Source organism: Podospora pseudopauciseta (genome assembly GCF_035222475.1).
Source record: "Podospora pseudopauciseta strain CBS 411.78 chromosome 2 map unlocalized CBS411.78m_2, whole genome shotgun sequence".
Lineage (NCBI taxonomy): Eukaryota > Fungi > Ascomycota > Sordariomycetes > Sordariales > Podosporaceae > Podospora > Podospora pseudopauciseta.
In genome coordinates, this window is record NW_026946663.1 from 1471581 (window position 1) to 1494465 (window position 22885).

At 53.5% G+C, this 22885-nt stretch overlaps 5 protein-coding genes across 5 annotated transcripts; 2 read left to right on the forward strand and 3 right to left on the reverse strand.

Annotated features, from left to right (window-relative positions):
* Nucleotides 1-814: 814 nt before the first annotated feature.
* Nucleotides 815-8196, forward strand: QC763_203700 (uncharacterized protein). The gene is made up of 3 exons (XM_062909410.1): nucleotides 815-1605; nucleotides 1878-5538; nucleotides 5627-8196. Exons 2-3 carry the CDS (start codon nucleotides 1888-1890, stop codon nucleotides 8108-8110), a joined length of 6135 nt encoding a protein of 2044 aa, XP_062768189.1. The 5' UTR covers nucleotides 815-1605; nucleotides 1878-1887; the 3' UTR covers nucleotides 8111-8196.
* Nucleotides 8197-8492: 296 nt separating this feature from the next.
* On the reverse strand, nucleotides 8493-11756 carry QC763_203710 (uncharacterized protein). The gene is made up of 2 exons (XM_062909411.1): nucleotides 10523-11756; nucleotides 8493-10466 (listed from the first exon to the last, which is right to left on the reverse strand). The coding sequence occupies exons 1-2, from the start codon at nucleotides 10825-10827 to the stop codon at nucleotides 8999-9001; spliced, it is 1773 nt and encodes a 590-aa protein (XP_062768190.1). The 5' UTR covers nucleotides 10828-11756; the 3' UTR covers nucleotides 8493-8998.
* QC763_203720 (uncharacterized protein) lies at nucleotides 11587-14719 on the forward strand. Its single transcript, XM_062909412.1, has 5 exons — nucleotides 11587-13531; nucleotides 13596-13658; nucleotides 13731-13801; nucleotides 13863-14149; nucleotides 14210-14719. Exons 1-5 carry the CDS (start codon nucleotides 13381-13383, stop codon nucleotides 14706-14708), a joined length of 1071 nt encoding a protein of 356 aa, XP_062768191.1. The 5' UTR covers nucleotides 11587-13380; the 3' UTR covers nucleotides 14709-14719.
* Nucleotides 14720-15965: 1246 nt separating this feature from the next.
* QC763_203725 (uncharacterized protein) lies at nucleotides 15966-16410 on the reverse strand (the record flags this gene model as incomplete). Its single annotated transcript, XM_062909413.1, has 2 exons — nucleotides 15966-16181; nucleotides 16231-16410. 2 exons carry the CDS (start codon nucleotides 16408-16410, stop codon nucleotides 15966-15968), a joined length of 396 nt encoding a protein of 131 aa, XP_062768192.1.
* Nucleotides 16411-17032: 622 nt separating this feature from the next.
* DCR2 (Phosphatase dcr2) lies at nucleotides 17033-21945 on the reverse strand. Its single transcript, XM_062909414.1, has 4 exons — nucleotides 20938-21945; nucleotides 19441-20828; nucleotides 17483-18881; nucleotides 17033-17234 (listed from the first exon to the last, which is right to left on the reverse strand). Exons 1-3 carry the CDS (start codon nucleotides 20950-20952, stop codon nucleotides 18605-18607), a joined length of 1680 nt encoding a protein of 559 aa, XP_062768193.1. The 5' UTR covers nucleotides 20953-21945; the 3' UTR covers nucleotides 17033-17234; nucleotides 17483-18604.
* Nucleotides 21946-22885: the final 940 nt, after the last annotated feature.

The window sequence follows — 22885 nt, forward strand, 5'->3', positions numbered from 1 at the left end:
TATGCCCGTGAAGAGGTCACCGAGTGTTACCTTTGCACCTGGCTTTTTGTACAAACCATCGAGATCCCCCCCCTATATCTTCCGAAAAGCCACCCGGAATCATGAGTTGTGCAGTGCTACATGGGCTGAGAACAAGTGTGTGTATGTGATACGGAGGTCCGGGATCAGATGAAATCTTGAATGTCGAGCTTGGATCTTGATTTTATCAGAATTTCAGATGAACGCGGTGGTGCTGTGTGTTTCCTTGGTTTTACGAGAGCGATTGTAACATATAACTCGGCCATGCTATGATTACGAAGACATCCTTTTTCTCTCCTGGTGGGGGTGGGTCTGTGTGGTGTCGTGTGGTCACCACCAACTTGTTTTGAGTGTGTACCAAGGTGAGATGGGACGGTTCACCGCGTGAAAGAGGGCTTACGACTTGCGATGACTTGTGACCTTTGAATGTGATACGTGATTGGAGTGGGTGTTAGTAAGGGGAGGTGAGAGAGAGAGGGAGGCTTATCGTTATCAACGGGATTTGTTGGTCGTCGGCAGTGGTTGCATTTATTTTTATCGCGGCAGGCCGGCGGCGGCATTTGGCTGATCCCGGCATCCGATGGTGAGTTTGCTGGCCCCACTGCCCGCTGTGCTTGTCCTTGGTTCCCTGTCTGCGGGAACATCGCGCAAACATCGATGGGCCCGGGAACGGAGAGCATCGGCAAGGTCCACTCGAGGATGGCTTGGAAAAGGGTTCATGGGTTGATGATGATGATGTCAGGGCCACGTTGAAAGGGTTAGACATGGGCGATGCGGGTGGGAGGGTCAGTGAGATATCGGACTATAGTCGGAGAGCCTATTACTGCTCTGTGATATGTGCCAACAAGACTGTGTGACACGGGGTCTGATAAAAGATGAGATGGGATGGCATCGATAGCTATCAGATGAAAGCGCCAATGCGCACTTGCCGAGGGAATATTCTTCAAGACATCGATGGTCTGCGAGTTTGCGCAGCTGACAGGTTGGACAGAGGAGCTCCGGGTGATTTGACGCTGATTGGTGCATTGGATCCCGACTGAGGTGGGTGTGGGTGTCTGTCAGACCAAGGAAAGCTCTTCTGCAAGGGTGGAGCGATGGGGCGCTGAGAGGCTGCGATTTGTTTATGTCTGAGACGATTGTTTATCTCGATTGGCCCAGCTGACGGCGGCGCTGTGTCTTGCCTTGGAGGAGCTTGCTTTGGACCGCAGGCGGCGCGGCTTTCCTTTCCATGATCCATCGATTGAATCCTCATTCCTCTGCTGTTCTTCACGCTGTCGCTGTCACTGCTGCCCCACGGGTGCTTACTTTCCACTACCGTAGTAGACGCTGTCTCGCAGCTAACCCCCGCCGTCGCCGCTTCTCAGGGTCCCCCTAAACTGCAGCGGCCCGCCAGGCCAATCCATCCGTCCTTGCTGCTTTGCACAACGTCACTGCATCTCTCCTCCGGCCAGGAACTCCCGACGCTGCCGTTCCAGGCTCACGGCCGGCTTCACTTCTCGCCCTACTAGGTGCGCGAATTTGAATTTCTCTTCGAGTGGCAGATGGTCAGGATGAGCTCATCAAGGTGAAAAGCGGTAAAAACCACAGGTGGGTTGCCCTGGTTTTTGTTTGTTGACTTTCCACCAAAATCGCCAGGCCCAGCTTGGGACATGCATCACCCGATTGGATAGCTGCCAGCTCCGCTTCGATAGTTCAGTTACGAGTGGATGCTTGTTTTGGCCCATCTTCCGATCAACAAAATTTATTTCTGAATCGGCTCATGTCATGATCATTGGGGAAGACCTTGAGAGAATGCTGTCTCATCAGAGTCATAGCTGTTGTTGCTGCCATTGCTAACAAACACTCTTTCACCCCGACAGAAGCGGAATCATGACGCCGCCGGCCAAAGAAGAGGAAGAGGATCCCTCCAACACACCGATTGCTACAGCGGCGCGCCGCCATTCCACACCCGCCAAACCAACAACCACGGCAAAGACACCCAAGAGCGCACCCGCTACCTCGAACAATGCATCAACACAGAAGAAAAAGCCGGAGCCCTCGCTGCTCACGGACTTCTTCCTGGGCCGCCCCTCACCAGCCCGCCTCGCCGCAATGAAACAGCGCCGGAAGAGTATGGCAGCCGACGCTGCGCATGTACGGGAAGAGTTGCGTCAGGAGATGCGGGCCGCTGCTGTCCGGAGACTTCAACAACCCAACGGCGTAACAGACAGAGTGAAGGCCTGGCAGAAGAAGAACGCGGCCGCTATGAAGGAAGCAGGTGGACCGCCACGAGCCGAGAGCGTTGCGAGCGAACCGACCGAATTTGCTGCCAACCTCCCCCCTGAGAGCGTGACCGAAGAGGACCGAGAACGGATCAAGTGGCGGAAAAAGGCCAAGAAAAAAAAACCAAAAGACGACAAGATTGAGGTGATCGAAGACGACGACGACGACGATGATGATGATGATGATGATGGCGATGGCGAGGAGACAGAAAAGGAGCAGCAGCCATCCGGGACCAAGGCTGGTCCATCGGCATCCAAACCAATCCCGGCCAAGGACGCGCCCAAAAAGCGGATTATTAGTGACGACCACTGGATGAAGCGTAGGCAGGGCAGGAGTCCGCCACGGACAGGTGCTCCGAGGACCAAAGCCGAAGGGAGTCCCACGCCAATTCCAAAGGATTTCCTCCAAAAGACGGCAAAGAACCCAACAATTCAAAGCAAAATAAAGGACTGGGCGGCGAGGGTAGAGCCACCAGATCCCGGACAGGCTCCACCGCCAATTCCTCGAGTGAAGCACTACCGCCATAAATCCGGGGCGACTATAGCAGTAGAAGAGGATATTGCCAGCATGGCCGCTTCAGAGCCATCATTCCGACCCAAATCCATGTCCTCACTCGACGACGGTATTCGAGTCAAGCCTTTGAACATAAAAAAGCAAACCAACGAAACCGACGACGGGATTCGTGTCTATCCACTTCGGAAAAAAAGGGACTCTGCCGATGAAGCGTCTCAACCGAAAAAGAAGGAGCCCGACGATGACGGGATACGTGTACGCCCAACAAAAAGCGACAATGAGGAGGGTGTGCGGGTGAAGCCAGCTGAAACCAAAAGCGAGTCATCTGCGCATAGTAAAAAGAAGGAACCTGCGGACGACGGGATCCGTGTAACGCCTTCTGAGGGGAAGGAAGATGAGCCAAAGCGCACCAAGAAGAAGGATCTGGATGATGATGGGATCCGTGTGAGGCCGGTCACAGATGATGAGATGAAGCATCCCAAAAAGAAGGAACCCCCTAGCGTGGGAATGCGTCTGAAGCCGGCTGATAGCTTGAAACTGAAGCGCAAAAAGAAGAAGGCACCCGAAGACGACGGCATACGGGTGCGGCCGGTGGAGAGCAACGATGATGGCATCCGTGTAAAGCCCGTTGTCAGAGATTCATCGCACCCAGACGACGGCATCCGTGTTCAGCCGAGCGAACCATCGTCCTCTGAGGCACACACCCGTCGAAGCAGACCTTACTCTAGTTCTGCTGAAAAGTTAAAGAGAGCGCAAAGCAAGCGAAGAGAGGAAGCTGCTGAGGATGTCATTGAGGTTATCGAAGAGGCTGAAACTGAGCTATCTGTCGAGCCGCCCCTGAAGAGGAAGAATTCCCTCCGAAACTCTAGGCGTAGAAAAAGCCAGAGTCCCCCAGCCGGCACCAAGGCTCGGTCTCGAAATGGACGAGACTCGCCGGAAGTGGTGCCCATTCCCACCTGGCCAACGGCAGAATCCGATGAGGAGTCAGACAGGGTGCCCCCGACTGTCCTTGGCAACAAGTCTTTGGCTGAGATTCCGTTCGGGTACTCGGCATTCAGCGTGCTCGATTTGCCATCGAGTGGCAATCCTGATAGGAGCATTCCCAAGAAGCCAAAGGCTCAGCGCAACCCCAGTTTCAAGGCGGTGCCAAAGGTGTTCAAGAAGGTTGTTGAGGGAGCCAAAGAGATCATCCAAGAGAGCCTCGAGCCACCGCGGCCACCGCCGGCGGCTAACAAACCGGCCAGCATAGAGTCCTGGCTGAACAACACGGTTGATCCTTTTGTCCAGGCTTCGCCAACAACAGAAACAGCAACGGTCGCAGATACACATATCAGCAGCGAACCGCCCATAAGGGAATCGCGTGAGACACTGGAACCACCGGTAAAGCCCGAAAGTCGACCAGCTGCCGAGAAGCGGCTAAAGGAAGAAGGAAAGAAGGCGAAGGAAAAAGAGGCAGCAGCACCGGCCCCTACACCATCTTCGAAAAGGCCAAAGACCCCAAAGTCAGACAGTAGCAAGGGCAAGGCAAGCTCGCAGGGCGAAGACAGCGATGCGACAGCGAAAAAGACGAAATCACCGGTCAACCAGGAGGGTCTGAAGAGGAGGCGGGCCACCAGAGGAGCTCCAGTTCCTGCGAAATCTGGAGTGAAGAAGCCTCTCAGAGAAATCCTCAAAGATGCCTTCCGCGGTGAATCGGGCGGTTACAAGCTTCCCCCTGCAGTTTATCCCAGTTGTGAGGCTTCCGAGTACGACGATGAGTACTCTGAGTACACGGAATCAGAAGTCAGCACAGAGCGCCCTGGGTCTTCCCACAAGAGGCCTATCTCGGACTACTCGTCATATTACTCGTCTAACTACGACTCACTCTTGTCTTCGGACGTGTCTGCTCAGGAGCCACCACGCAGAAGACCCCCTCCCGTCAATGGCGGCGGGCATGAATTGTCAACTATTATTTCTGAAGAGGCTAGTACCGTGAGCGCGACGGATACCATGTCCGAGATCTCTCACACCACCGTCACGCAACCCACAGCAACACCACTCACAGAAAGAACCGAGCTCTCTCGTCACCGAAGTCACAGGGGAAGCCGGAAGGGCGGGAGCTTAAAACGCCGCCTCACCAAACATTCGGACATGATATCAGTATTATCACTGCCTGACACGGGCGAACTCGTCCCGCCCAGTCGATCAAGAAGCGTAAAGTCCCCCCGCAGCCTCCACCGCAGGCCAAGCAGGGTGGACAGGGGCAGGATTGACGAGCTCCTAGACGAGTTTGCCGACGATGAGTACTTTTACCAGCGCGAGCTGAAGACCTTGGTGGACGGTGTGATTCCGGTGCTGTTGACACACGTCCTTCGCGGTGACAGCCTCTTTGGCCGTTCCGAGGCTGGCAGGAACAAGGCTGATGCCATGGCCAAGTCTGTGGTCAACATGGGTGTGGTGCTGGAGAAACTCAAGAGCTCCCATAAGCAGGTGCCGCTCGAGAACATTTATCACCTCCTGACGTGGATGGAGGATGTATCGCCGCTTTATGACAGTTATGTTGACGTTTGGCGGCTTGGGTTTCAGGGTCTTATTATCAACCTTGCGCCCAAATTGAAGGGCATGAATGATAATGATTCGCTCTTGAACGCGCTGCCCATCAATGAGGATGGTGATATTATTGGGGAGAATGGGGAGAGGGTGGATGTGGCGTTTTTGTTGAAGAGGCCCCTGATTCGGCTCAAGTGGATGACGAAATTCCTTAGGGTAAGTTGATACTGCTATATAGCTCTGGTCCTTTCAATTGTGAGAGGTGGGTGGGGGCGAAACTTGTTACTGATGTTGCCATGTCTAGGCTGCTGTGCTTGTCGTTAATACTTCTGACACGGAGCATCTGCTCTCGGTATTCGAGTCCCTTCAGGAAAAGGCTCGCAAGCGGCACCGAGAGGAGAATGCTCGTATCACGGACGAGGATGCAAGAAATACGGACACCACTCGTGCTCGAGACCTGCGCACTCTGATGCCTCTTGATGGGGTGGGCATTGAGCAGACGCGCCAGGTCGCTGCGCTGGATGTGTTCGCGCTCGATCTGGACCATTCTACCGGGCAACGACTCGAGTGTCAAGTTGAGATGATTCACCGAGATAAGCCCGATGTTCCTGCCGATAAAGGAGATGTTTTGATCAGGGAGATTGGCAACGATTCTAGATCGTGGCTACTGTTCCCACCTGTGCCCATGGCATACATTTCTGCTCGTCCTAGCGAGACGGATCAGGCTCTGGTGGTCATGATTCGTGGAACCCACAATGGAGTGGAGTGGTATGAACTATTGAAGCTATCCACAAACAGTGAGGAGCAAATTACTTTTTGGCTGGATGTTCTGGGAAGCAGCCCCATGCCGCCACTCACTCGCCGGCGGCCAACAAGTGCTGTCATGGGCAGCACTTCGCCCAAGCCAGAAGATATTCCAGTTGGCGAACGCAAGCTTGGGTCTGATAGACCTACCACCCCTTCGCGTTACCGCCCACGAAAGGTGGTGGAGTCTCCTCCCACCTCTCCTGCTCATGATGATGCAGATGTGTCGCCTGGGCGGACACCTACCAGAGCCACATTTGCGCAGCATCACCCGCCGGAGGAGAGAGATGAAGCTCGCTGGGAGGGCCCGTCGTCCTACGACACCCCAAAAGCCTCGAGACCGGCACCCAACACGACCCCCTTTCGCGAGGATGGCGCCCCTCCTCCGCCTATCCACCGGACTCTTAGCGAAAAGTCTAACAAGCTTGCTCCCCCGGTTGATCTCAAGGTCACTCGGGTCAAGCGCCGAGGGTCGTCGCCGCTCAAGCACGAGTACCACCCGTCCGATGTGTCGTCTGACAGCTCGACCGAGGTGAGCGAGGATTCAGAATCTTCGTCGTCTTCCAGCGATGAGCTTGATGAGGATGAGGTGCCGGACACGATCCCTGGGTACAGCATCAAGACCGCGCCGCAGGTCGCTTCCGTCGAGACGGTGGTGTCGGATGATAATAGCATCACGCCTGATCATTCCGCTTCGCAGGTCGGGGTTTCGAGTCAGGCGGCCGAGAAGCAAGAGGGGGAGGAGGGGCAGAAATTTGTGGCTTCTGTCTCGTATTGGTCTTCCAAGAAGGGGATGTGGAAGGATATTGTCAGCGGTGGCATGACGTCTATTGTTGTGCGTCCTGGTGTTATGGAGGTTCACCGGCTGAGCAAGGAGCAATCCAAGGCTTATCCTCTGCAGTCGTCGGGTACTTCAGAGGTGGACATTTCCCACCAGGACGCTGGGAGCAGCGCCCCGCTTATCGCGCTGATTCTTACGCCGGTGGTTATGATCCGCCGCAGCACGGCGCTGGATCTGGAAGTCAGGAGTGTGGCTTCGCCCGAGTCGAGGCTCAAGACTGACAGCACGATGTATCGGTTCCGCGCTGGGACGCAGACGGAAGCGCACAGTTTGTATGAGGCGGTTCACTTGAGCAGGTTGAATAATGCTAGGTACATTCAGCTTGCCGAAGAGGCAAGAGTCAGATCGTTCGGCACGGCGACGGGGGTTCCCGGGGAGGGGAGTGCGGATGGGGACGGGAGCAGCAGGAGACGGAGCTGGTTCGGGAGGAAGAATTCTTACCGGGCGAGCACGCGGGCGCCGAGCGTGTCGCAGCATAGCATGTCGAGCACCATCTCGGCGGGGAGCTTTTTGAGGAGGCTGCTGGGAGGGGGGAACAATACCTTTAATATTGAGGAGTCGACGTTGGATAAGCCGCCTAGGATGAGCACGGGCACTGTTGGGTACTCGTCTGGTGCTTCTTCCGGGGAGGGGGCGAGCACGCCGCCCAGGAGCGTCAACATGTCGTTGTCGGGGTCTGCCTCCCGGGCGTGGTCGACGGGTTTGGCGAAACCTTTCAGTCCTGATCAGCCGTTGGAGATTCGTTGCCATCTTAATGTGCAGAATAATCGGTGGTTGGACAAGGGGGATTGCATCCTGCACATCTCGCGCCCGCCTCCGGGAGTCAGGCAGGAGCTTTCGCTTTATCACGGGTTGGAGAAAAGGATCATTGTTACACATGCGAGCAAGAAGGTGGGGGATAAGCCGTTGATACTGCTGGATGCGGTGCTGGGGAGCAAGTGCTTTAGTCTTTTGGGGAGCAAGGGGGTGATGTGCTCTGTGTGGGAGGACTTGAGGGATGAGGAGGGGAATGTGGGTGTTGCGCCGAGGATGGGGGGTTTGAGCGGACGGGTGACGAAGTGGTGTTTTCAGTGTAGGAATAGTCAGCAGGCGGATTGGATCATGTGGCTCGTCACGGCTGAGGTGGAGGGGTTGGTTGTTTAGGGGGTGGCGGGCCCTTTTGCCTCTGGGGTTGGTAAAGGGAGTGCGAACAAGGAAAGGGGGAGTGTGGATGGGGCGAGCTTGGGAAGGAGTAGTAGCAGTGGTGGGGGCGGTGGGAGCATAACGCTTGTGGGGAGTGGAGGGGGGAGTAGTGGTATTACCCTTGTTGGAAGTGGGAGTGGGAATAGTTTGGGGAGGAGGGTTAGTTTGAGCCGGAGTAGGAGTGGGAGTGGGAGTAACAAGGGGAGGGAGGTGTTGCTGATGGGGATGGAGAGGTTGAGGGGGGTTAATAGATGGAGTGTGAATTGGTGAAAGTTAATTACATATTATGGGGTGGGGGAGGGTTTACTTGTTTATAATCATGTTATTCGAAAGGGGGGGAGGAGGCATGCGTGCATGGTGGGTGTGTTTGGAGGGGGTTTATTACGGATTTTTGGGATACCCACATACAGGCAGTCATGAAAGTATTAGGAGGAGGGAGGGCGGTCGGGGTTTCTCTGTTTAGTTTGATGGGCATTGCATGCGTGGCTTACATGAACATACCCGAATTTTTAAAAAAGGTTTTGTTGTATTTTGAGGGTTAAGTTTGCTAGATGTGAGATGGTTGTGATTGCGATTGGGCAAAGTATGGAAGGTAGTTGAGGTAGTCATGTTGAGACGATGATCGAAGTGTTCAAAGTGTCTGAGGTACCTTTTATCGTCTCTCATATTCAGGACGAAAAAGGGACAAGGCACCGAACAGTTGAAGACAAATAATACCAAGATCTCACTTGCTCAACGAGGACTGATTAACCTGGTCAAAATTACCATCACACACCACACCATGGCTATTAATTACATTACATGACAGGGCATCTCTGTCTACTTTTTCTGCATCTCAGTCCCACCCCTTCACCACCAAATACTAGCCTTGCACATCCTCCCATCCGTCTGCTCATTCACCTTCCACCTCTCACTCCCCACCGCGTTCCTCGCGTAAAAGAACCCCTCGGGGTCATACCTCAGCTTGATGGCCATCAACCTCGCGTAATTAGTCCCAAAGAACTCCCTCTGGAACCTCGGTTGCTGGAAGTCGGCCTCGTTCATGTACGCGCCCGAGTTGGGAGTGATGCTCTCAATCGCGGGCATGATGTCCTCGGTCATGAGCTTCTGGTTGGCAATCATGTCGTTCCACTTGGCAGGGTCAAAGCTCCAATCGGTGGTCAGAGTGGCGTGAACAAGCGTCTTTCTCCAGGCGGGGAGGACGGCGTTGGCCGAGTTGCGGCCAAAGGAGGAGACGTCGGTGCCGACGCCGATGAAGGTGACACCCTTCTCGGCGATGTAGCGCGAGGTCTGGGAGAGCTTGGTGGGGGTCTTGGTGAAGGTGTCGCGGGGGATGAGGCGGCCGCCGTACTGGGCGATGCCGATCTGAATGGCGCCGATGGGGAGGGGGCCAAAGTATTGGTCGTAGTGGTCGTAGTAGTTGACCGACTGGGAGTAGGCCGCGTTGAAGTTGACGCCGAGGGAGGTGAGGTTGGCGAGGAAGGGGGCCATGATGGCCTCGACCTGGGCGGCGGTCTTGTTGTAGGCGGTGACGGGGGCGATCATGAAGAAGTTGGAGGTGAAGTAGTAGACCACCATGGTGCCGGCGTCGACCATGGCGGGGAGGGCGGCGTGGAAGGCGTCGATGCCCTTATAGAAGGTCTCGGTGGGGTTGTTGGCGGCGAAGAAGGAGACGGTGGCACCGCCGACGTAGCTGTCGGGGAAGGTCTTGAGGGTGACGCTGACGACGACGCCGTAGTTGCCAGGGCCACCACCGGAGAGAGCCCAGTAGAGGTCCGAGTTTCTGGTACGGGACGCGGTGAGGAGCTGGCCAGAGGCGGTGACGACCTCCCACTCGAGGGTGTTATCGGCGGAGAGACCGAAAGATGTGCTCAGGGCGGAGTGACCACCACCCTGTGTATAGCCACCAGCAGGGCCAACAGTAGGACATTCACCACCGACAACGATCTGGTTGACCTTGAGGCCTTCGTTGAGGAGGTCAAAGCCTTGGACACCGGCTCCGATCTTGACGGCAGTACCCTTGTAGTACTTGTCATTGTAGTTCTTCCACTCAATGCTCTTCATCTTGTGGGTCCAGACAGACAGAGCACCGGCACCGGTAGACCGGGCAAGGTAGTCATGACCAGTGTTGCGGACGACGAAGCGGATGTTCTTTCTCCTGGCAAAGTTGATGGTAGCAATGATGTCCTGAGCAGTCTCAGCAGCGACTGCATATCTGACATAGTTGCCCAGTGTGCACGGCTTGCCCTGAGCAGTGAAGGGGTCACAGCTCTGGTTGGCAAAGAAAGGGGCCATGATGGAAGCCGAGTCATTCATGCTGCCAGGGGTGTCAGCAGCGTCAGCAGCACGGTGGTTGTTGGACGATCGACTTACTGAATGTCGGGCATCTGCCAGCCATCACGCAATTGTTGACATCTGACGGGGTCGTAGTTGGGATCATGGCAGGCCTGGGCGAGTGGGACCGTGGCGATCAGCTTTCCACCGACGGTCTGGTTGAAGTTGTTCCACTCGTTGGTAGAGGGCCAGCACGAGTCGCCTGGGAAGCACTTGCACCGAGGGCCGAAGAGGAAGGATTCCAGAGAAAAGGTGGCCGAGTTGGGGTCCAGGCCGAGGATGCTGTCGTCCTGGGCCAAGGTGCCGGCAGCCAAGAGGCCAGCGGCAAGGAAGATGGACTTCATGTTGTTGTTTTTGGTGAAGGAAGCGAATGGACAGAGGTGGCAGTCAATCGGGAATTAAAGAAAGACAGAAGTGACTGAAGTGGGGGGAGGCGAAGATCTCCTGAGGGAGAAAACATGTTGCAGGAGGACAGCAAGCCAGCCATCAAGTCAAGACTTTTAAAGAGATCTTCCATCTACAATGGAGCGTCGTAAATCACGGCCGGGCTATCGGGACAGTCCGCGAAAGGGGTTAGTAATTCGTAGACTGGAGAATAGTTCATCTGTTGGTCTGAATTCGTGGGGAAAAGGCCTGAGGTGTGTCGGGGTGCCATGGAGAACGCATGGACCAAATCTCGGCCAGCTGCTTCTCTGACGGGGGGCCATGGCTGGGGTCAGTGGTTGGTTCCGACTTGGCTTGATCTCTGCTAGTTTGCGCTCGATGTTTATACTATCAGGCTTGGTGATGGTCAAGACGTCAAACTATCTTGCAGCTGAGAATGTCTGGAGTGTAGATTAGAGACGAGTGCGATACTGAGGCGAGGTGCATGCTTGAAAGGGAGGGTGTTCGGTTACACGTTCGATGCCACATGGCAAATGGGTGAGATGAACCATGAACCAACAAGTTCAGGCACGACCAGATCTTGGGGACGCTGCGGTGCTTTCATCAACCGAGGCCTCGGCACATTCCGCTGTAGCTGTAATCCGTAATCATATAACGAGCCCGCTGCCCACTTCTTTTGTGATGAATCGCATTTCGTTATGGTCAGCAAAAAATGTGGCGCTGCGGCTTCCTCAGAACCCGGAAAGTCTTATCGTGACCTTGTCGTCAAGGACAAGGCTATTGTTTTACAACGTGGAATCAAAAAATAGACACACTTTCTTCCAAGACACCAGCGTCGACCCCCACACAGAAGCGATAGACTTTTTCTTTTTCTGCGCGCTGAAGAGGCTGGGCAAGGGTCGTCATTATGCGAGGGATGAGGATGAATAAGATTGGTGTGCCTACCCAGGGTTGATAGTGGGAAAGACCGGCCCCCACTCAATGACCCTGGTTTTCTACGTAGCTTGTTTCCGCCTGGATCGTGGAGCGCCCGGGGACACTGGGGGCCGTTCCTAGCCTCGCTAGCCTCAGCCGCAAGGGTTCTTTGTTCTTTGCCAAACAGCGCGATCCAACGTCGTCCATATCACGTCACACACGATATTGCAACCTGCGGTGTCAGAACACTCGAGAAAAAGCAACCGTCAACCAGAGAGAGACACTGTTCGACATTCGAGGAGAATGCCTCTCTCTTATCAGCAATTCTCTCGCTGCCTTCAATAGTTCACAATATGCAGCCAAATCACCCAGCAGTCACTCAGTCACCCAGTCACCTAGTTTGGTGAGAGACAGGGAAGGGCCCACCATCTTGCAGTTTGCCGGGGGCAGACTCAAATCTAACCATGCATCATCCCCGGAGCGAGCGCCGCACCTGGAAACAAACCCCGCAGTTGCCCGCCCTTCTCGTCCGCCAACACCAACGGCGTCGTGAGCGTCCAATCCACTCTGATCGTGGCAGCTCATCGTCATCATCCAAAGTGGAGGCCCGAGGCGACGATCCCGCCTTCCGGAAGGGGGCACTTCCCCTCGGCCACCTTCCCGGATGAGTGATTTTTGATTAATGGCCCTAATTTGGGGGCGTCGAGCCCAAGCCTGCTAGTTGCTGCTGAGAGGAAGGAGGAGGTAAGGGGCAGAAGAGACAGAAGGAAGGGGCAGAAGGACACTCCCACCGCCGGCACTTCAAAAAGATTCGCTACCATACCATGGAATCCCTGACTCGAACACAAAAGAAGACGAGGCGATCGGATGGATGATCCCATGGCATTCTTCTCAACCTCCATGGGCCGATCCTGTGATAGAAACTCGGTGTACTCCACTGACCACAACAACAGTGTGCCAATCGCATCAACTGTGGCAGCCAAGCAGCCATGCTCACTGTTTCTCGAAAACAACACCCCCCGTGATCCCCTACACGCACATCCCGCGCAGTGGTATCTGAGGTGGCTCTCCTTGATCTTCGCGGCCTTGAAGAGCCCAGCGTGTGGCGCACCCTCGGCCAATGCACCGATTGGTGAATAGACAAACACCCCCAGAGCAAGAGACCCGAAACCCCTGCCAAGTGACCGACTTCTCTTTCCCAGAGAGCATGATGCAACGCTTTCTGCATGGTTTCTGAATTCGATTCGGGCCTGCCGTTACAACAGTGGCAGAATTCCCTGCCTGCTTGCTGCGTTGCCTTGACCTCTCTCCTAAACCTGCTACCTAGCATAGATTGTATAGGTCCAAGGGGGCGTCAATATTCGTCTCTGATACAAAGAAACATGCACATACCACCTCGAGGTTAGCACGACTTGTACGGTGTATATCCCTCCTCCTGCCTCCCCTGAGACGTCGTGGGTTTCGAGGGCCTCGTCTGAACTTTCGTCTCGTCTCGTCTCGTCTCGTCTTGTCTCGTCTCTGGTTCTCGACGCTCTCCGTCCGACGTGCAGATCAACCACCATCTCTGGTCTCGAACCCTCCCGAAATCGTCAGTCAACATGGGCTGGACATTCAACACCAGGGATCCGGATGCCCCTACCATTGGACCGTTGATCACTGGAGTTTCAGCTGCTCTCACCTTTGTCTCTCTCGTGACGGTATGTCTCCGGGTCTATGTGCGGGCTGCCATGATCAAAGCCTTCGGTGTCGGTAAGACTCCCACGCGAGATTTGGGTGTGTCGATATCGCCTCTAACCTAGTTGTCCACTCACAGATGACTACCTAATTCTCATCACTTGGGTGTGTGCGGCTGGCTTTGCCGTCGTCACTATTGTTCGTGAGTATCCTCGAAGAAGAAACACCAAGCAGCGAAGAAGAAAAGAAAAGCACTAACATCTCGGCTGTCCAGAAACAAAATGGGGCCTTGGTCTACGGAACATTGATGACTTGCCCCCCGAAAATATTTATAACTTTGGGCTTGTCAGTGTGCCACCATCAACCTAGCAAAAATCATCATGAGGCTAACCGCCATCACCAACAGATTCAATACATGGGCGCACCATTCTACATCAGCAGTATCTTGGGCTTCAAACTAGCCCTGCTGTTCTCCTACCTTCGCTTCATCCCCAAGGGTATCTACCGATACATGACCATTGGCGTCATCGTCGCCTGCTGTCTCTTCCACCTTTCTTTCCTCATCGTTCAGATCAACCTCTGCCAGCCAATCGCTTTACAATGGGACCCAACCATCACAGAAGGATCCTGCATCAAGGGAGTGCCCTTCTACACCAGCATGGCCTCCCTCACCATCGTCTTTGACGTTATTGTGTAAGGCCCTCTTCCCTCCAACCCAGCCTAGACCCGTCACTGACTGTTTTTCCCCTGTAGTATGCTCACCCCCTTCCCCGTCCTCGTCAAATCCCGCATCCAAAACCGCAAAAAGCTCGTCCTCCTCGGCCTCTTTGGTCTCGGCCTCTTCATCACCGTCATCCAAATCATCCGCATCCAAACCGTCAAGCAACTAGCCAACTACCTCGATTCGGCCCCGTTGATCCTCTGGTCCGCCGTGGAAAACAATCTCGGTATCATCGTCGCCAACGTGCCCACCCTCGCCCCGCTGGTCAAGTACTACAATGAGAAATCCACCGGTGGAGGAAGTGGTCTCCGCTCCAAGAAGACTGGTTACGCCTCCCAAGACGTCGGCTCGAGATATGCGATGAGGACGTGGAAGAGCAACAGGTCCAAGGCGTTGGAATTGGGCAGTGTGCATGATGCTACGGACGGGAGTTTTGAGGGGCATGTGATGAAGGGGAATACCAGCACCGAGATGATTTTGGATCATGAGGGGATTACGAAGAAGGTGGAGGTTGTTATTACTCGCAACTAGGGGACTGACAACCGGGTTGCTGGATATACTGACGAGGGGGGGAGGGAAAATGCAATGACGAGGATATGTGTGCATGACTTGGACTGGATTGTTAAAGAAAATTCTGGTTATGGCTGTTTGGTGTGTTTCCGCTTCAGGATAGAGAGGGCACCGGTCCCTATAATACATACATAGAGTGGTGTACAACAACTTTTCCAATGGTCATCATGACGGTTCTAGTGGTGGTCTAATGAGAGACGTGGTGACGGCCTTGACACTAAATGCCACACAGGTGGTGGGCACATGGCACTGTTGTCTTATAGCACAGGACATCCATATTGACGAGATGATAACAGGTAATCCAACACCAAGGCATGACGAGTCGCAAAGCAAACAACACATTATTCATCAAGAAGAATCACAGCAATCGTCGGTCAAACATGACATTTATTAGACCAGATATCTACGAGTCTCGCGGGTCCCCTGACCTATCGTAGATTCGTCGCCTCATTAAAACCTTCCTGGGCTTTTTTCTTCACGGGTCAAAGGAAAGAGCGGCCACCACGATGGTCCAGTCGGTCATCTTTCCACCCAGTCCACCTCGGGTAGCCCTCCATAGTATATACACTCCAAAACCAAAACCAAATTACATGATAGCCAGCGTTTCCAAACCGAGACTGTATAGGTATCATTGTTGTATGTTTGATGTCGTTTCTGTGTCGTTTCCATATCATTTCCGTGTCGTTTCCACATCATTTCCATGTCGTTTCCAAGACTCCAAAACTTGGAGGGGGGTATAATGCAAGTAAATCCAACGCTGTCCTCATTCCAAAGAACAAAAGCCCAAAAACAAAAAAGATCCTCCCCTCAGACTGGGGGTGGTCAATGAGATGAGCCAAGATAGCCTCATTTTTGCGTGAGATCAGCCAAAATGACCCTCCTTCTCACCTTACGTCTCATGGGATGAAGGGTGTTTTTTTTTTTTTTTGGCGGTGAGGATGTTGTGTAGGTGTCCGGTGACGGTTGTGGCCTGGGTGAGAGTGACCTGGGTGATGGTGAAGGTTGTGGCTCTGGGGCTACTAACCTTACCAAGATATCGGGCCGAAAAAACTACCAGAGGTCTCATGAGCCGGTGAGATGAGATACATCGTGTGGGCCGTGGAATGAGCCGAAGGTCTGGGTCCGTGGGATGAGTCAAGATGAGGGTCATCTCGTCTCATCTCATCTCACTGACCACCCTGTTCATATCCATCCATGGAAAGCCAGTCCGCGTTTGAATCAGATGCCCTCCAGGACCCCAAGACCGTAAGGATCAGATGCCCCCATCCGCTCCTCAAAATGACTTGCCACTGGCACCTGGAGATCCTCCAGCCCCAAACTCAAGTCCACAGACTCCTCACCCCCCTGCGCAAGCTGCTCCCCCTCAACTCCTCCAAAATTCCCGTTTGAGAGCCCTGGGTCAACCGCTCCCAAACCCCGGGTCACAACGTCGTCCTCCGCTTGAGTGAGCTGCTGCCCGCCAGGTTGTTGCCCGCTTGCTAACCACCTCTTCAACCCGCGCTCTCCTCGCGTTTTGCTCGGCAATGGCGGCCTTCTTCTTCTCTTGCCCAATCTTTTTTTTCGCCGCCGTCAGATATCTCCTCCTCCCCCAATCTGTGAGCTTGTCCCAAGCCAGAGGCCTATCCCCTTCGGCTTGAGCTTTCGCGTGCAGCTCCATTGCCATGACGCGTTTCTCTATACACACATGTGATCAGCACACAGCCGGGGATAGCAAGGGGGGCTACGTACTGTGCTCCTGGTGGGGGGGTAGAGGTTAAAGGCGAGGGGCGGGCTAGGGGAGAGAGTGGGATCTAGACATCATATCAGTATGAATAAATGAGCTCGGATGAAAAAAAAACATGGGGCTTTGTAAACAAGTAACCACGTTCGCCAACGCTGGCCTGTTATGAGAGGAGACGAGGGGACAAATCGTTGAAGACATTCGCAAGGCCTCAATATGTTTTGAAAAAGAGTATAAGCAGACGTGATGATAGAATCGATGAAGGTATTTGCAAATTTCAGGAACGGAATTCCAAAGCCATTCGTAAGCCCCCGCCTTGACCGTTGAAATAAAGGCACAAGCAAATGTAAGAACAAGGTCCCCAGAGCCATTGCAGATGCTTTAAAATCAAAACTATAAGGCGAGCAGATGTAGGAAGAAAACAGTGAAGGCATCTGAAAACGTTTGAACAAACAGAAAAAGAAATAAAGAAAAGTAAGAAGAGGAATTAATAATGGGGAAAGATAACTTACATGCTTGCTGGACACCGCCAGCAGGAAGATTACCCAGCGCGAGGCGGGGAGGGGTTGCTGATAGGTCACGAAACTTTGCAACGTCCCCTTTGGCTTCTATTTCTTGGGCGTTCAGTGTGCTGTTGCAATTCCTATCTCTTGAGGATTCAACTTGCTGGCGCAATGAGAACACCTGCCTGCCCTAGGACTACCCCCAGAACCACCCGGAGAGCGCTGAACCCACCTACCCTTGTTACCACTTAGAAGCGTAATGGACTTCCTCACCTGTCCACCGTCCTGGTAATTGCGAACAAGCACCGCCAGCTCATTTGAAACTTATTGCCCATTTCCCACCTGACACTCAGTCACTATTAGCGCGTTAATTCGATATCCTGCAAAACCCGCGAATCCGATTGTCCAAAGAACCCACAACCAAAAGCCAGCATGTCCAACCCGACGACTGCAACCACGCCATCACTCACCTGTCAACCCTCTGCTATCCACACGGACATCGAAATCGAGACTTTCATCATCTCTACCGCCATCTCCGTCCCCAAAAAATATCACACACCGAACCGTCGATTACGATCCCGACCGCAAACCTCACCCCCAGCATTCCAAACCCGACGACGATCTCAACACTGCTCGCCAGAAGCACCCCTTGATCGACATCGCTAACGAAGAGATATCAGTATCATTGTCACCTCTACCATCATCACCTCTACCACCCTCTCTCCCCTTCCCGGCCGACCCTGCTGCCTAGGTAGATATCTCCCTTACAACCAACGCCACCCCCGCAGCCACATCTCTGGCCCTCAGCATCTACATACAACGCGAACTCCACCACAGCATCTACCTCTACTCGCCGCCCGAGTAGGAGGGGGAGGAAGGAATATCCAAAAAAAAGGAGAGGCCTGGTTCCCCCGCCAACGTCAATCCGCGCAGTCGCTGGTCCCCCTTTCCCGTGCGCGCACGGTCGCTTGGCTGGCCTATACGTTTACAAGATCCCAAGCATCGCGAAGGGGGTGTTATGGTGATGAAGGGGGATTTTTTTTCTTTCTATTTTTTGGGGAAAATATGCGAAAATGACACTGTTTTTGGGAGTTGCCTTGTGGAATATGGGTTTTACGCGGGAAAAGCAGGGGTTGCAGCACCCCTTTTTCGTGCATATGCAGAGGATCGTGAAGCAAACAAATCAGGGGTTGCTTTTGCTTGGGAACTTGAGAAGATCGAGATATATCATTTCTGGTCATAAAAACACAGGGAAATGCTCTTTTGACGGGAAATCGTCGGAAACATTGAAATTGACGGATTTATCGTCTGTTTTTCGTTGCGAAAATGCCATTTTTGTAGAATTTTCATGATTTTATATGCTGTCAAATCATCAATATCAAGCGCTGGTCTCTCAGCCTCTCCAAAACGCGCTCCCAGTACTAAAACACGCTCTCAGCACTTAAATGCGCTCTCAATACCAAAACGCGCTTCCAATCCGTCAGACGTTGTCAGTGCCCTTGAAGCTTGATTCACCGCCCTCCCCACCCGCCATCACCTGTCAAAAGCTCAGCTGCCCCAAAACCGCTGTCATTTGTACACAGTATGTAATATCTCACCCCGTTACGTAGGTACACTCCCCACGGCAGTCGTCCTCAGCCCTGCATGGGCGCCACGACCTTCCCCCCATCGACAATAATCAGCTCGTCAATCTTCTTGCCCACATCCTCCCCCCATTCTGACCTCTTCCACGTCGTGATCCTCGCCTCGTTGGTGTTGAAATCGAATATCCTGATCTTTCGGTGAAACCCACCGTAACCGGCGTACCCGCCAAAGCCAGTCGCGCCAGCGTAGCACATCCACAGTGCGGGCTTGGGCTGCTGGCCCTCGGCGTTGATGGATTTCAGGCCGCAGTACTCGTTCACGTGGTCACTGCCAAAGCGGGTTAGCACCAACTAACCTTGTTACCGTGGTAGGTTCAAGGCTAGAACAGGGCGGAACGGCTGTTCGGACGGGGTGGGCCGTGGAGCTGAGCGCTTGGCGAAGCCTCACGAGCACAGGCTCCGGACCCAGTGACCCAGAACGCCTTGGGCATGCAAGCCTCAGGCTGGACTGGAGAGAGGCTGGGCCACGCGTCAACAGAGCCCGCCAACTGCCCATGAATGGCTTAGACTGGATATGGAGGACACGCCATCACTCAACGACAGAGCCACCAACTATCCATTAGAGACTTCAGACTGGTTATGGATGCGCCACACCAGTTGATACGACAGAGCCCACCAGCTGGCCACGAAAGACCGACCCAAACTGACAGTGAAATACACCTCGCCAGTTGAGGACAGGGCCCACCAGCTGGCCACCCAAGACCCAAATCGGCCATGAAAGATAACCGCACCACTCGGCATGGTCCATCTCACAGCTCGCCCTCCCCAAGCCCAACCCATCCCTCTTCCAGCAAGCCAACACATCAAATGAACAAGGTATCACTTACTGCCCACAACTAACCATCATCACCCCCTCCTCAACCAACGCCCCGTAGAACCCCGAATTATACGCCGGCGCCGTACTCGCCTCCCTCATCCACTCCCCCACAATCGTCAGATTCATATCCCTATACTCCGGAATCGGAATATGAATAAACGCAACATCCATATGATGCTTCCTGTACTCCTTATGCGCCTTCTTCAACCCCTTCGCCGTCTGCCGAAACCAATCGATCTGGTTCTGCTTCAACCAGTCATACCCATGGTACTTCCTCTCGTTCGGACTATACGCGTGCGTGTCAAGCAGATAGACCGTGATGGCTGAATGCCCCGAGCTCCCCTGGGCGAGCACTTCGATGTAATAGTTCCCCACACCGTCGACATCCACTGGTCCGGCCTTGGAGAGGGAATACGGCAACGCCTCGATCAGCTCCATCTGCGCAGCCCTCGACATCGACCCCTCGTCGTCGTGGTTGCCGAAGATGGAAACATACGGGATCTTGTGCTTGATCAACAGCTGGGCGTACTTGAAGATGGCCGACTGCGTGTCGGGCGACGTCTCCCCGTTAACCTGGTCCCCCGACAGCACCACCAGATCAGGCCTTTCTTCTTCGATAACCCTCTCGATAAAATCAATCGTCCTCGTGTCCGCCTCGCACTTGCCCCCATGCTTCTCATCCCACCCACCAGGCAGGCTATCCCTGCACTTCCCCACCCCCGTCGAAAAGTGAATATCAGCCAACTGCATGATTTTATACCGTCCATTATCCCTCACCCGCGGCACAGGCTTGGTGATCTCGACCGGCGCCCCCCTCCGAACAGTGATGTGCGCAGCATGGAACTTCCTCCCTCCGTCGAGAAGCAAAGCCGTCGAACCAGTCAGCATCCACCCGGCCCTCGCCTCGATGGCATCGTCCCCGAAAAGAACATCAACCGCCGTGACGGCCGATTTCGAATCTGATACCCCCCGTTTGGAGGAGCGCTTGATCCAGAGGCCGCCAGGGCGGGACTCCCACTTCTCTTCCGAGTCTGAGTTGTCGGATGACTTGGAAGGGTTGAGTCTCCCGACTGTTACGTCGATGACGACCTTGTCTTCTGAGGTCAACTCCTCTTCTCGCTTACGCTGGACGTGGAGGTAGGCGCTGCTGAGCACCGACTGTTTGAGATACAAATCCTTCTCTACCCTGTGCCATTTTTTGGGATCAAGCTTGCAGCTTGAGAAGGGGTTTAGAGAGGAGCAAGTGGTGAGGGTGATGTCCGTGATGACGGAGCCGTGGTGGTGCGTGGGGAGATAGGTGTGGATTGCGTTTGGCAAGACGCGGTAGTGCCGGTCAAGGAAGAAGATGACGATGAAGGTGAAGATGGCGGCGGTGGAAGTTTGGACTATTGTCCGGACCTGGGAGAGGGGGTTAGCGGCGGGTCGGCAAGCCGGTGGTAGGACGTGTATGCAGGGTAAATGAGATCACAGCCAAGCTAGGCAGAGAACAAGAGAGAAGAGCACATACAATTCGTCGTGTCATTGTGGCTGTTGGATTTCTGTACTGTAAAAAAAAAAAAGCCAAAAGCTAAAGTGTTGGAAAGGTCTCCAACTGTATCGATAGGTCTGGCCTATGGACTTGTAGACAGAGCATCCCCCCCCCTGTTGGGTATTATGTGTTATATACTGGGTGTATCGCTTTCCTCCGTCAGATCGATCCAAGATATTTCTACCTCGACGCAAAGACGAACTTGCAGGAAAAAAGATCTGGGACCGGCCGCGCAGCAGCAGCAGCGTCGTGGAGGGTGGACAGCAGCAGCAGCAGTGGTCGAGGGTCTATGCCCATCTTTCTACCATGCCGGTCGCGCCACACACACAGAAGAACCCCCAAGCTTCCTCTCTTCTTTTCTCTCTTTCTCTCTTTCTCTCTCTTTCTCTCTCTCTCTCTATCTCTCTCTCTGTATTTACCGATATTGATCGTCGTCGCCGTCGCCGTCGCTCGAGGTTCGGTCTCTGTGGGTATGCTGAATGTCGAATTCGTTGGACGCAGCAAGAAGGGTGATGGACTCGCTTATTAACCCGTTGGAAATGCTCTCGAGCGCGTGTGATGCGAAGCGTAAGGGTGAGCCACGAAAGCTAATGTCGTCGGCGTTGCAATGATAGCAATGAAGTTCTAGATACCTCGATGGGTAGGTCGTTGAACGTGGTGCTGGCAACAGAGAAAAGTTGAGAAAGGGGATGATTTGAAGTTGTCCAAGACAGGCAGGCAAGGGGCTTGAGGCGGCGGAGTGCCGACAATCCGGGGTAAGGTGAGCAGCCGCCCCGCCAAGATCCTGGTGTTAGGTGGGGTGGGGACGGTTAAGGGGTGAAACGTTCTGGAATCTTTCTTGGAGGGACATTTGAAGACGGTAAGTACACACCATTGGTGTAAATACGCTGGCAAATAGATAGACAATACATGAACGGAACGGTAATCCTCTCGGTAAAGATATTTTGGGTTCTCGACACAACCCTGACATCAACTCTGCCCTACCCAAACTCCTGGGTCACAACCACGACCACGAGAATGTAACCAACGCTGTTTCCCCTGTGGTTGTGGTGATGTTCGGTGTGGTTGAATGAAGGCGTAACTTAAACGTGGCCGTCTGGGTGTGTTCCAGAACACGACCAGATGGCTTAAACGCCTAGTCTCTCAACAACTGATGATTCCGATCGTGTGATCACCACCGGCCTGGCCAGCAGGAAAGATAAATATCTCTCCCGACGCACATGCAACTCCATAGTTAGAATAAAATTCAACACACAAGTCGTTCATTTTTAACTTCTTTCCAAATTCTTTCCTATCAATATGTACAGCCAGCTATCCAATATCTCCCTCCTCCTCTCCCATCCTATATCTCCTGCACAGCAAGTAAAGACCGACCGGGGGTATCTCATCCTAATCTCCATCCTCTCTCTCCAACAAACAAAAAAATCGCTCAAACGATGCCCAAACTAATGATACCCCAAAAAGAATTCATAACTCCATAACGTTCATTGTCTTCATCTCCCCTTCCTCCAATGTAATCCATCCATCCAGTGGGTGTTCCATATCATAGTGCGTGTACTCTTCCCCTCGTCGAACGTATTATCTCCAGGGAAAAAAACCAAAAAAAAAAAAAAAAAAAAAAATGTTGCCTATTAATAACCATGTATGTCCCTCCTCGCTCCTGTCGATTGTGAAGACATTTTGTCGAAGCGAAAAAGATGATGATGTCGCCGTGCTGTGTTTACCGGCCATGAGTGATGAGAGGCGAAAATAAATGTCCAAGTTGTACAGAATGGTAAGTAAAAGAAGGGCTTGCGCCCTCTTGAGTCTTTCTCTTTGTTGTCTTTCTTATAAGTCTTCGGAAATGTTGACAGAAATGTATGTTGTTGTTGTTGTTGTTGTTGTTGTTGTTGTTGTTGTTGTTGTTGTGCGTTGCTTGGTGGTGGTG